The sequence below is a fragment of the Monopterus albus genome, unplaced genomic scaffold (assembly GCF_001952655.1).
Source record: "Monopterus albus unplaced genomic scaffold, M_albus_1.0 scaffold66.1, whole genome shotgun sequence".
NCBI classification, from domain to species: Eukaryota; Metazoa; Chordata; class Actinopteri; order Synbranchiformes; family Synbranchidae; genus Monopterus; species Monopterus albus.
The window spans coordinates 899,868-914,120 of NW_018127946.1; the positions used below are offsets into that span (position 1 = coordinate 899,868).

Genomic DNA, 14,253 nt, shown 5'->3' on the forward strand with positions numbered 1-14,253 from the left:
CAGGAATTTCCATCCCCATAACCCCCACCATCAAAAATTCATAGAACCAGGCAAATAGATGTGTGAAGCTGCGAGAAGAGCCAGCAGCCCACCAACTCTCCCATCACTCCCTCTCTTTCTTTCTCCCATTTTCTGGCCTCTTTCATCTTTCCCTCACCCGATCTGTCTCTTTATGTTGCCTGCTCTTCTTCCCTCACCACATCTCTCTCCACTGTATATTTCATCTTCTTTCACCCCCCCCTTCCCTCTCCTTTCAGCTCTCTGTCGCCCCCTCTGTCATTGTGGCAATTTTCTCCCATCACAGCAGGCATGCGACTGCCATCGTCTCTCGCTCTCTCTTCATCGTCTCCTCCTCTCCCTCCTTCTCTTGTCGCTGTTTGACACTGTCAACAAGCAGGTAGAGGTGGCGGTTATTGTTGATACCCCTGCAGTGGTTCAGGTAATGAATAAAAGAGAGACACAGAAGGAGAAGGAGAGAGAGATGACAGAGACAGAAAAAGGCTAAGAGAGGTATGGGGTGGGGTGGGGGGGCTTATTCTCCTGCATTACACGGCAGCTTGACTGTGTCACCCATGTTTATTCTCTTTGTTGGCGGAGGTGAGGCCCGTTGTTCGGCTTTCACACACCCACACCAAGACAAGCACTCACACACAGCAGCAAGACAGTATATAGATGGATATGCACAGACACAGTAATGACTGGTTTTTGCAGATGTTCACCATGCACAAAGAAGAAAATGGTGTCAGTCTCATCAGTGCTGCAATGAGAAATAATGACAATTATATTTCCAGCTAATTCTCTTAACAGCTCAAGAGGCTATAGCTCTTTTTCTGAATTAGTTTCTCAAAAATTTGTTACAAAATATATTTTCCAAGTCTTCAAGTATTATCCCCTGGTACTAGGCTACATATGCCTATGCCAGTTATTGTCAAAATCCAAAACCTTCTCTTTTCTTTTCCTTTAAAATGTATATAAATGAGTCACTCTGTGCTTAACAGGGATACACATAAATGTATACAATCAAGTATGCTTGGGATGACTAACTTGTCTGCCAGGGCATGCTGACAGATTAGAGGTCATGCTCAATTCACTTTCAGGCAGCCTTCTGTCAGCAGTTTGCCACTGTCTTTCTGTCAGTCTGTGTGTGTTTGTGTGTGTCCGAGAGGGTCTGGAGTGCTAACAGCATCTCAAAGCAAACATGACAACCCTGTCTCGCTTTGTCAGTGTCAGGCTTGATGCATCACTTCAAAAGGTGCTGAGAAATGTAGCTGTGTGTTTGGGTGAAAGTCAGTGAAAGAGGAAAAAAAGCAATGCAGAGGCACCAGGGGAGGGAAACCTATGGGGGGAAAGACAAAGACAAAGAGAGAGAGAGTGCAGTGGGAAAAGAGAACGAAAATAAAAGAGACAAAAGAAAAGGACTAATTGAGAGAGTAAACAAAAAATCAGACAGGAGAAGTGTCAGAAATGAAGTTAGGTGGGCTCACTGGTTAACAGAACAGCAGCCCAAGGAGAAACTACCTAATAATGTTTGACTTTGCATAATTCATCTCTAAAATGTTACACAAACTCATGCACCTACGCGTCCATCACAGCTGCTGGAAGATGTCTTTCTATAATCTTAAAATGCCCTCTCTTCCCCTTTCTCTCGGTGCACACCTAAAGTTTACAAGCCAGCTGACTGTCCTCCACATATTTCAGAGTCAAAGTGAGCCCCGGCCGACTACACTGACAAATCAAATCACTGCAAAATCAGTTAGTTCCAGCTTCTGCCACTGCAGTTTGCTGTGTGTATGTGGTAAATGTGTGTGTGTGAGAGATCAACTGCCTCAGTCAAACAAAAATTACAGCTAGTCTGCTCAGTTGTCAGCAGAGAAGAGATAGATGGATAAAGGATGAAAATGATTTGGAAGATTGATGGATGAAAGTGAATAAATGTGTGAACAAGTTGCAAATAGAATGTGACATGTTAGTCAACATTTAGCCCATAAAAATAACTAAAAGAACCTAGTGTTAGGGATCTGGAAAACACCTACTGTACCAAACACTTTAGAAATACAGGCTGCATTTGAGAGATAGAGCACAAGTCATAAGATATGTAACCCGATTCAACTCTGAGCTGCATCATATGATATAAACTCACTACATTCTGTTCATTTTCTCTCTCTCTGCAGTAAGAACCCTTTAACCAAGGATGGAGCAGCTACTCCAGGAACCCCCAAGGTGAGATAAGCTTCTAATGCAGAATCCATTAATATGTGACATGTAATGATAACTTGTCATTCAGGCACAAAACAAAACTGTCTTACAGTACATCTAATTTTCTCTGTCCATATCTTAAAGTTTTTTTTGGGGGGGGGGTACTTCAGTCGGGAAATGAAACAAAGAAGATGATAAACCTTAGCACAAGTTTTTAATTATATGCAGTGTAATTCTTTCCTGTCACTATATCAGAGCTGGTAAAATCAGCTGTACTGTGGGCCTCTGTCTTATAGAGACAACGAAGTACCAGTCTCCCGTCGCTCAACAGGCAGCAGGGCCAAGAGGCACTGTACTGTGATTGTTCCAGTTACAGAGACAGAGAGATGCACACAGACAGAGAGGGAAAAAGACAAGTCAAAAGACAGATAACGTCAAATTGGAGGAGGACAGATTCATGATTCCATCAAGTGACAGTCCCTTATATTGTCAGGCTCCACTAACTCATCTGAACACATCACTAACTGCCAGACTGAAGCCTTTTCTTTACAGTACGAGAGAAGAAGACCTTTCTACATCCTTAACATGTTCTCCAGTTAGCAAATTTAAAAGAAAAGTCTGTGACGGTGGGATGGTTTTATGATGGAAACCAACTTGTCTCAAGACTACTTATTGTCACTTCAGAACTGCCAGATTTTGGGATTTAGCATTTTCTAAATTCAATCTGATGTCAGATTGTTCATTTTTTTCCCCCATAGCCCAACGTGCACATGTTTGTCTTTCTCCTACAGAGTTTTTCTTTTTTTTGTCTTTCAGATCCCAATTCATGTTTTTATAGAGTGTGTCATTAAGTGTGTCAGACTGTAAAAACCTCTGGTACATATTTGTGGCTTTGACCTTTATCAATAAAATGGATGCTACCTGGTGTAACGTGCAAGTACAACAGAATAACTTTAGATAGTAACATGAACTGCTAAGTACATGAATAAGTGTATTATTCTGTTTGGAATATTTGTGAAAACTATCACTGATACAGAAACAAAGTTCCTTAAATATGAACATCTTTACTTTGAGAGCTTTATAAAGCAGTTGATAATACAGTTAGGCGCTCCAGCCCCTGCATTATCACTCAACAGCCCTACCATAGTAGTATCACCTGAATATTTGACTAAGCCAAGAACTAAAGTGTGTGAAATGAAGAGCTCAGATGGTATGATATACAGCATGACAACATTTTAATGCCGTGACTGTGCCCAACATGACTGAAAATATGCAATTGAATAGGCCACACAATAACTCTACTCTTTCATTCACTTTCAGTATTAATAAAACCAAGGCCAATGTTTCCTGGAAGGACTCACGAAGACCTCAGACACTTCGTTATTTCCATCTTTGTTTTCATTTCTAACAACAGGCTATGTGAAAATCAGATGCCCTAATGCCGACAAAGAGCGTCTGATGTGCACATGAACGCAAGCATAACAAGCTCCAGAATATTTCAAGAGATCCATTTTCATTGCTACACACCATAGGGTGCTGACCTAGGGCTTAGAGCAGCACTCAGCGCTGTGGGTGGGCTTGTACTTGAGAATGACAGACACAGTAGGGTTGAGGGGTGATTGCTGGCCTTCGTCTCCGGCCGTGACTGCGCATCTCACAGCTATTCTTTAGTATTCAGCAGTGGGCCATGGAGAATGGAGAGGAGCAGCCTGAAGCACATGGGCCTGCTATTGTGGTCTCCTACCCAGAATGCACCGCCCACCCCTAGTAGACAGGAGCTTAACTCCAGCGTACCTTCTTACAGGGTGTTCAGCCCACATGTGAAGTGAAGGTGCTTGGGTTAAAGGAAAAACGTGATATCTGCAGGGCCACACACTCTTGGAGATACACATACACACATCCATGCTGGATACTACACCATTTCACATGCATGAAATAATTTAGACACATACTTTCCCTTTTTGCTTTGCTCTGTGTTTACTATTGACTTACAAAGCACAGATTTAAATGTGTGTGCAAATTCACAAAACACACTTTTTTACAGTGTCACTGACAAATTTAATGCTATAAATTCTGTACAATGAGGTTTAAATCCCAGGATTCACCGGAATTTAAATGGTTGGTTATAAAGACCACAATTTCAGTGGAAGACCTTCATTTATAATCTCTTCATAGAATACCGTTAAATGTCATATTCCAATGATAAAACAAAAGAATATTCCCTTAACGCCCCCAGGTAAATGATTCCTGACCTTTGTAAACCTATGTAAAAGAGGGGGGAAGAGACCACACACATACACACACACACACACACCCATACACAATAGCATAAAAGCACCATGCATAATGTCCAATTTACTGTGGCAGCACTGGAGGTTGGTCATTTCTCACATATTATTATTAGATTACTGTTGTCGAGCACTTAAGCCTCTGCTCTGCCCCTTTCCACTTGATTAATAGGAGAAGACTGTAGGTACAAATATTTCATAGCTGCCTTGTAAAAAAACAGCAGCATATGCACACATGGAAACATAAGTACACACACACACATACACACATTGCTATAGCTCTGTCAGGACTAAGCCTTGTAAAATGTGATATTGCCTCTTCTTCTTCTTCTTCTTTCACATCTTTATCTTCTTGCTTCTTGTTCACTTGAGGAATTCCCTGGATTGTCTTTGTCACACAGTGGGTTAGAAGAGGATATTTTATATGTGTGTGTATTTGAGAGAGAAAACGGGAGCATGTGTGCAGAGTGTTGTGAGACAGATTTATGGACAGGCAGTGTCCCGTAATGTCAGACACTTCCCCTCCTCCGTTTTAGATGTTTCCCCTTCCTTCTCTTTCCGCTGTCCTTCCCTCACTCCTATTAGTATCCCATAGATATTAACTCTAATCAGTGGAAGGCATTTTACAGTCATCATCACTGACACAGTGGCAATAGCACTGTTATTCTCCAAAGATAAAGATTCCCCATCTTTTTAATTAATTAATTAATTAATTAATTGTCAATTTGTTGTAATTAAAAACATTACATTTTGGGAATTAAATTATTTTCCCTTTTGTTCCCTTGTTGACAATTTGTTCATTTGATATACATGACAAGGTAAATAAGATAAAATAAAATACATTTCCTTTCGTTTTGTTGCAGGTTTACAATATGCAGTTGTACAGTATGGTTCCTTCTTAAAACATTTAACTTTTAATGGGCGCAACAAAACTTTTTCTGGCACAACAAGTGTTTACGGACTTTTGTAATACTGTAAAAAGCCACGAGAGCTTGCGGCCATGTTCAAGCCAAGCTCAGGCATTGCATGCAGTGAAGAGAGAAATGTTTTCCTGAGGTCTAAATTTGTTTCTGACACAGTGTTAATCTTGCCTTGTTGGAGTTATTGATTATTTCTATGCAGCACCTGACAGGTGCAGGTGTGATCATTGCTCCAGACATTATAATTTAACAAGATCATCTGCATTGTATGCTCTCGCCCTCTGTATCTAGTCGATGCTGTTGTCGGTGCACATCAAGCGTGAGGGAGAGTCTCCTGTGGTCTCGCCTCTGTCCTCTGAAGATGCCCACCACTCCGACAGATATCAGGTCATTCACACATGGGCAAGCATGCATGCACACATACACAGACAACTTGAATCATTCTGGGATGACACCATTGTTTCCTGTTTGTCATTAGGGTCACTCACCCCATCTAAACTTTAAAGCCAGAATTTAGAGTATGTGCTGTTGATTTCCGCCAGCTCCTTTTTGTTTAGTTGATTGGTTCATGTGAAATGTAATCTTTAACATAACATCAAAACACAGTCAGTCCGCTCCATATAATGACATGCTGCACTGTATATCATATAATATGATAATACGATATTGATTCAGTAATGATAAGGGATGACTATAATAGGTACAAATTAGTCATTACAGTTGTAGAATGTACACCTTGTAAGGTATTATCAAGTTCATCCATAATAAACAAATACATGAATTTTAAAAAATCATCCCACACTATAGCCTAGTGAAATGACGATCTGCAGTCTTTAAGGCTAGACAGGTAATATACAGGGTTTTTGGTCAGCAGGACTAGATAAAAGTCCTAATTACTTTGTCATTATCAATTTTTGCTGTTGAGAAATCAGTACATTAGGCAAAACTCAAGTGTCCTAGGATTCTAGTGTTCTATTTGCATTGTAATTGAATGTCAAAGAAAGAAAGAAATGAAGTGAAATGCAAAGCATATGCTCAGCAATATGACAATATAAAGCAGCAAAGCTGACTGACAGGCCAATCTTCTTATATCTCAGATGTCTGTAAAGCCACCCTGACTACTTTTCTCATTCTCATTCATCAAAGTTTGTTCAGGTAATTCTTCTGTCCACAGTGTATCTGTGGGTTAAGTGAGTTTACCCCCTTGCACCATAAAGTAAGAACTATTATGTCCATGCAGACATTACATCCATATCTTCAAGATGACACAGCTCATAAATACCTTATAGCAATAAAGAAGATTTCCTCATTAAGTGAAACTACTGAAATCACCTTATATTATACAAATGATTAAGCCAGTAGTGACTATTTTTACCACCTTTAACAATCTGTGTGTCAGTCTCGGTGCTCTTTTATTCTATATCTCCTCCCTTGTAAAAACCTGACATACCTACAGCCATTCAGTATGACAAGTAGTGTCCGACAAGTGGGCCTATAACTCAAGTGCTGGTAGCAAGAAGAGAAAGGGAGGAGTGAGGTGATGACTGGGGGGCTAGAACCAAAGGAGGAGGCACAGCTGCTTGATGGCTCTCACTGATGGACGATGAACTGACACTGAGAGGACTGAACCATGGCCTACTCGCCGTTGCCATGTCAAAGACAGGGCATCCATAACTGTGACTAGGGATGCTGTAGTGAGCATGCCGCTGAAGATATACAGGCACCTGGGTTTGGATCCCAGCAGAGTCATACATTCTGCTGGACAGAGAAGCTGAAAAGGGCAGATGAATCTGACCTCACTCAATTTATTTCATAGTTTTATACTTTTAATGGTAAGAGCACTATTTTTAATGATATGGGGAATTAACCAAAGGCATCCTGAAGAACCAAGACCCCAAACTTTACAAATTCACTTAGAAAAATTTCAATTTAATTAAATCATTATTTAATCTTGTGCCACAGTCGCCAGTGGTGGAATGGAACTATTTACATTCACTTGCTACTTTTGCATGTACTATATTTGCACAGTGTTATACTTCCACTACATTGCTTTTCAGAGGGAAATATTGTACTTCTTGCTCCAATTAGGCTGCATTTATTTGACAATTTGTGAAAAAACTGAAGAAGCTACATTTTAAAAGTAACAAGTAGAAAATGCCCAATTATCATACTTAGTTTCATCTCATCCAGTTGGCTATAGTATGTATGTAAAACACCAAACCCATTCATGAAAAGGAGACCCGCTGCTTCCCCCTAGTGGCCGATATCCGGAACGACGAGTGACGTTTCCACACTTCCGTCTCCAGCGCCGTCACATGATCAAAACAAGCCAACATGGCGTCGAACATATATAGTATTTGTCTGTACGGGCGCCACTTTCAATCCTGTCCCATCCGTATTAAATTATAGATAGATTCTTTAGTTTGCAGCGATGTACAGTATCTGGAAACATATCAGGGTAGTTTGAAGCAGTGAGTTTTAACGGCTGTAGAAGGAGCTGTGACAGAAACCTGACAGTCATGGAGGAGATGGAAAACAAGAGAGAAGTAGGTTTGGTTGTTTACAGTGTCCCTCTCAGAATCCAAAGTAATCTCACTCTGAAAAGTTATATTTGTATGTGTAAACATTTCATAATATCGCCATAGTGTCTAATGTATATTTTGTCCGTCCTTTTTCTCCTCTGCTTGCAGACATTTTTACGAGTTCGGGCAAACAGGCAAACAAGATTGAATGGTATGTACACATATGGTCTCAATTGAGTTATACTTATTATTGCTTCTTTCTATGCATTGTATGGACCCTACAAATTGATATTCTTTCAGGGTCAATATTCAGAGTTTATTACTGGTGCCAGGCTTGTTTTTGGTTATGATGTTTCTTGAAAAGTGTACAAAACGTACTTGAATTTCATAATAAAAGTTAAAATATGTTTAAAACATAATTCATTACATTTGTAGCAGTAGCCTGTCTCCTGCACTGCAACATAAAATTACTACAAAAAGAAATGAAAATAAAATAAATTATCATTTTAATTGTCACCACAAATGGCTGATTAACATTAGGATATCACTTGTTTCAAGGCCTAGGAGAAAAGTGGGTCTGATATGTGGTGAGACTGTGCGATGGCAGTTCATTAAGTGGTTTGTCACCTAAATATATTGTTATTTACATGTTATACTGACTCGTCATTCATTAGTGATGATGTCAAGTGATTGTGGCTGCTGTAATGTTTGTGTTGCTCAGTCTAAAGAGGAGCTGTGTTGCCACAGTGTCAACAAGTAGTTTGTGGTGATAACAAATATTTTGCAATGGGACTTTTAAGTGTGTGTTCTGGTTGCTGCTTATACCTGGTCCACCACAGACAGCGTTAGTTTTATTATATGAAAAAAGCATCTTTTCCTGCAGACTAAGCTCATCAAAGTCCAGGTCTCCCCAGGACATTTGTTAGCTTATTACTTTTATTGTATTACCCATGCTGTATCTCTGTGTAAGTTACTTTGTTCATTGTTGTATTTTGTTTCTGTAATTGATTGTCTGATTATTTATTGTGTACTCTTATTGGTACTATTTTTATGATCATTATTTCCTCTCCTGTTAAGTACTTTGTAACTCAGGTTTAGAAAAGTGCTATATAAATAGCCTTTTCCTTCTTTCCTTGCTTCCTTACAAAGCTCTGAGTTAATTCATGTTAACACTTGTCACTGTCACAAACAGGTGTTTTCAGAATCTTTAACCATTTGATCGAAAGGAGATTTTTTTAACCTGTTTATCAAGTTGTGACTGTCTTCATCTTTGCTTTTTTGTACAACACAAGTACAATTTATACACATTTTATTGAATAAAAATATAACATTAAAAGAAACATGCATCTGTATCAGTATAACTGATGGTAAAATGTTTAATTTGGGTTCACTTGATACACATGAGCTGGGGCATTTATCATTGACAGCTCCTATCTTTGTTTGGATTACAAAAAAGAGACATAAGTTAGGATGTGGGCTAGGCTAAAAGACGGGTGGTGACAACTCTCTGAGGATTCTGGAAGTGTGCCCAGAACAGCAGTGAGTTTTGTTAAACAACCTTTTGGCTTTTTTGGAGATTACCTGATATTTATGGTTTCGACAATCAGTTGTTTAGCTCTGAAACTCAGATATAACGGTAATGCCTGAGGGGAGACTCAACCTGGGACTAAGCTCTAAGGTGCTTTTGTGAAACAGGACCCAAGCTAATAGGAGACGCTTTCTAGCTGAGGCTTCTGAGCTCCTGGCTAGCTTTCTAATTAGCACATACTGCTAACCTGTGCGGTGCCTTGTAGGTACACATTAGTGAACACACCGATTTTTATTCCATGTGTTTCCAGTGAAACATTTGGTTACTCTACTACTCCACACCCTTAATAAGCATCACTGGAGTCTTCTTAAACATTGCAGCCATTAGGCTTTTTCAGTGAAGACATTTGGACATGTGACAGCAGGAGAAGCACAGGTGTGAATAATAAAATGTTTGGTTGTTTATTTGCTTAAGTTCCTGATATTGTGTGTGCTGACTCGGTATCATGGCTTACTGCTAACACTTGAACAAAATAGAGCCATTATATTAGAAACTATTGGTGGAGGTTCCCCTTTAGTGACTGCAGCTCACGTTTCAGTAACATGTCCATTGTCAGTGTTCCTATCTGTCTATCTTAACTATAGTCCCTAGCTACATTTATTCAAAGGTGTGGATCTAAAATGTGTTGCAGGCTTGTGTCTGGTGGATTTTAAATGCATACAGCATGCAAAGTTGACTTTCCAATTGCCATCTATATATCACATCTTCCTGGCTTACCTGGGAAGGTTGGTTTTGGCTTTGATCTTGAATTAGGTTCCTTTAAGTCCACCTTTAGTGAGAGCTCTCATAGCTCAAACCAGGAAACAGTGATGTCTCTGATGCCTTTAACAGCTGCCTCTTATCACATTGCTTGTTGTCTCTGTTATTAGAAGCTGTGTGTTTGCAGTCTTGATGGAGCACAATGACAACTCATTGTTTCTTAGTCTGACCTCATGATAAGAGCCAGTAAAGACTTAGTTTAAACTTTGCCCTCCCATTACTTTCTCTCTGCGCTCATGTGGAACCAGTGATCTTTCTCATGTGGGAGGGGGGCAGAGATCCCTGCTGGACCTAATTAGTGGCCCTCTCTATTAAACAGTGCTCCCCTCCATTAGCATCGGGGAGAATCGGTGAGGAGGAGGCCTGTTCTCTTTTTAAACCTCCCAGCCTTACTACCTTCATCTTCTCTCCCTGTACCTAATGTATATTTCCTTATGTCCTCGTCCTCCTCTCCCTCCATCCCTTGCCACTGTCCCACTTGGCCTCCTCTGTTTTCCCAGCCAGCTAAAAATTAATGTCCCTGCGCGCCATTTGCAGTTAAGAAAAAACGACAGAGACTTAGGGCGCAATGACAGCTGTTCTGCTCTGTTAAATTTCTAATTAAATGCGTGCGTGCGTGCGTGTGTGTGTGTGTGTGTGTGTGGAGGGGGGTTAAGGTCTGACAGGAGGACAGAGGAGTGGCATGGATGTAGATAGCAGGAAGGGGACTGAGATTGTACAGGTTGTACAGATTGTCAGGTACAGCCCTAAGGGACCAAGTTGTTGTGTGCTTGGAACGATTTGACAATAAAGGGCAGACCTACTGAGGAGCCATATTACATTTAATCAAGGAACATTCATCTAACATACATAGATAGCCCTGCTGTGTTTTTGACATTTTCTCTTGCCTTGAAACCTGTGATATCATCTTCTCAACACAATTTAAATGATTATAGACACTGAAACTAAACTGACATTAAAAGATGTATCCATCTCTCTTTTTGAATATCTCCCCCATTTCTAGCCCGTATAGGGAAGATGAAGAGGAGGAAGCCTGAGGAGGGGGGGCAGGTATGTCCACTGTGCAACGCCCCATTGGCTGGGAGCGAGGAGGAGATGAGTAGACATGTGGAACAGTGCCTGATCCAGGTAGTACAGTCTGGGTCCCTAAGCCCCGCCTACTGCCAGTTGGACAGCCTATCTACCCTTCTCTTCCTGTAGATGCTGTCCAGTCACCTCTCTCTATAGTGAAGATACCAACCAATAGCAACTGTAGTTTTCAGCTTCTTTGAAATGCTTTCACATCATATGGGAATAACAGTTTGAATAACTGAATTATAAAGACACCCTAACATTGAAGTGGTAACACAGTGTAAACTCAGGTGAACTTAAAGGATAAGGCTGGTCATTTTCTATATAGATAGTATTTTCACCAGTCTCCATACAGAGACTAAAACTAACATTGAATTGCCTCTACTCAGGGTTAAGGTCTGCCAGCTGACAGTCCTGGTTTAGCTTGTTCTCTGTTGTTCAAAAACAATTAAAAACACATCAGGGAAACACACCTCTGCACTGGGTGATGCATTTTTCATTACGAAACCCCAGACCTGGCTATGTTGCCCTTAAGTCTTTGAATGGACATCATTTCCTGAAGTTAGCACAAGTTGGAGTCAGCTTTCTGCTTTGTTTACATTCCCTGAGCTCCTCATGCTTGGGTCTGGGGTTTGCTGATGAAGAAATACACTGATATCACAGCTAGAGTGGTGAGGCTGTTGAATTTGTCTAAAAAATTCTCTCTAACTCGTCCTCACGGCCACAGTTTTCACTCCTTTTACATAGGTTTTTCACTGAATTGTTTTTCAATGCAGACATGCTGTGCTTTTCCTGACAGTAGAACTGGAAGCAAATGGATTCACAGAAGATGCACAGTGAGCTCAGAGTGACACGAGTGCCAACCAACTGCCACATTGACTCCTATGTAATCAGTGTTAGGCAGGTGGTCATAATGTTATGGCTGATCGGTGTATGTCACCCAGTGCAGCAGTGTGTTTCACTGATGTGCTTTTATTCGTTTTTGAACATCAGTGGAGGTCTATGGCACAGACAAATAAGATAATCTCCAGGACTGACAGACATTAACCATGAGTAGAGGCAAATCGTTGTTGGTTTTAATCTCTGTTTGTGGAGTGTTGAAAAATACTGTTAATATAGAAAGTGACTGGCCTTATCCTTTAAGCTTTTTCAGAATCAGTCTTAGTGGCAACATTTTATTTACCCAAATTTGTTTCCTCCTGATTAGGCACTTAATAAGCGCTGAGTTGAGTTCGTATTTGACGGCAAAAGGAATATTTTAATTCCATGCATGACACTGAGTCTAAGGCATGGTCTAAGAGTATTCATCACAAAACATTACACTGTAGTGTAATATTATATAAAACGTTTTTTTAAACTTTCACACCTACTTGTCTTTGCAGCTGTTGCTGCATTTATAATTCACTAAATTTGTACAGCTTACCAGTGTAAAGCTGGCGTTAAGAGTAATTTCAAGTTAGAGGTTGATATCTGTGGTTTGCCCCATATGACATGGCTGCATCATATTCACTGGCATGGAGCTCCTATAGGAGCACAACAGTCACATCTGTAGTGTGTGTAGTTTAGGGCCAGTCTAACTTTGCTTGCTGTAGATGTAGCTCAAACAAACAAAATAATAATAATTTCCATCTTTGTTGTTTTTATCTAACTGGCAACCAGTAACAGCCTTTCCTGTTGCAGCTGGCTACCACTTGTCTTTGTCCCTCTGTGACTTTCCTGTAGATGTTGAGCAGATAGCTTTGTTCCTCAGGCAGACCAGTTGTCCCCACTCCTCCTGCATCTCACTTCACTGACTGCTCTTCATGACACTGATACCTTTTTTCCACTAGCACGCTTTCAGTGTTCCTGCACTGTACCATCCCATGTGAGCTGTGTTTACATTCCATGTTGGCTAAAATGTGATTGTGTCCATCATATTTCACACAACTCTAATGTAATATAAGGCACAGCAAAACAAAGCTGTTGAGAAAACATTCCCCCAGACTTTGAACATGTAATTTAGATAAGCTGTGTCTTTTTAAACAAACATTTTCATAGTTGGGATATCCTCAGTATGCCAACAGTGCAGGTCCTGATCACAGCTCCAGCTGGTGTGCTATGGAGGTCTGGCCTGCCTTTCACCACACCACTACTTCAAACAGTAAAAACATGCACCTTAGTGCTGAATCTGTCTATCTTCAGTAGTTTGTAAATGTATACCCTAGTTTTTGATGTTATCAACATGTGTCCATGTTTTTCTGTGCCAGCGTGAGGGTACATTAGGCGACGACGACTCTGCAGACATGGATGGAGAGAACATGCGGGGCTTTGAGGAGTATGAGTGGGCAGGGCAGAAGAGGATCAGAGCTACGGCTTTGCTGGAGGGAGGCTTCAGAGGTACAATCACACATACACACACCTCATATCATGCAACATTATTCTGGTTCTGTCTCAAACGACCGGGTCCTTTGGAGAGCTAGGTTGTTTACGATGTCTGCTGTCCTCCTGTGAAGCAGCAGTGTTGTCAGTGCTGGTGTGCACGCTGTGTGATGATTAATGCTGGGAATCGCCACTGAGTTCCTGACTCGATTCAGTTCCAATTCACAACGCGCCAATTTGATTCAGTTACTGTAGGTTTATTTCAGACATTCCAAACATCTGCCTTTAAGTCCAGTGGTGTCTTCAGCGGAGTAACCTCTGCCATGTCAGGGCTCTAAGCCTTCAGAAAATTAAAGCAAAAAATGTTTTTAATTTAAAATATTTACAAAAGATGCATTTAAGTTAATTCTTTAAAGCAGTAACTGTGCCCCTAAATACTTGACTGCTCCCCTAATTTTCTGAAGGCTTAGAGCCCTGACATGGCAGAGGTTACTCTGCTGAAGACACCACTGGACTTAAAGGCAGATGTTTGGAATGTCTGAAATAAAACT

At 40.6% G+C, this 14,253-nt stretch overlaps 1 protein-coding gene across 1 annotated transcript in view; it reads left to right on the plus strand.

Annotated features, from left to right (window-relative positions):
- rnf220a (ring finger protein 220a) overlaps nt 1-14,253 on the plus strand; it is a 188,729-nt gene that overhangs the window by 142,281 nt on the left and 32,195 nt on the right. The window contains 5 exon segments of the mRNA XM_020604525.1: nt 2,172-2,220; nt 5,696-5,791; nt 8,095-8,137; nt 11,277-11,323; nt 13,591-13,720. Coding sequence (XP_020460181.1) covers nt 2,172-2,220; nt 5,696-5,791; nt 8,095-8,137; nt 11,277-11,323; nt 13,591-13,720 — 365 coding nt within the window.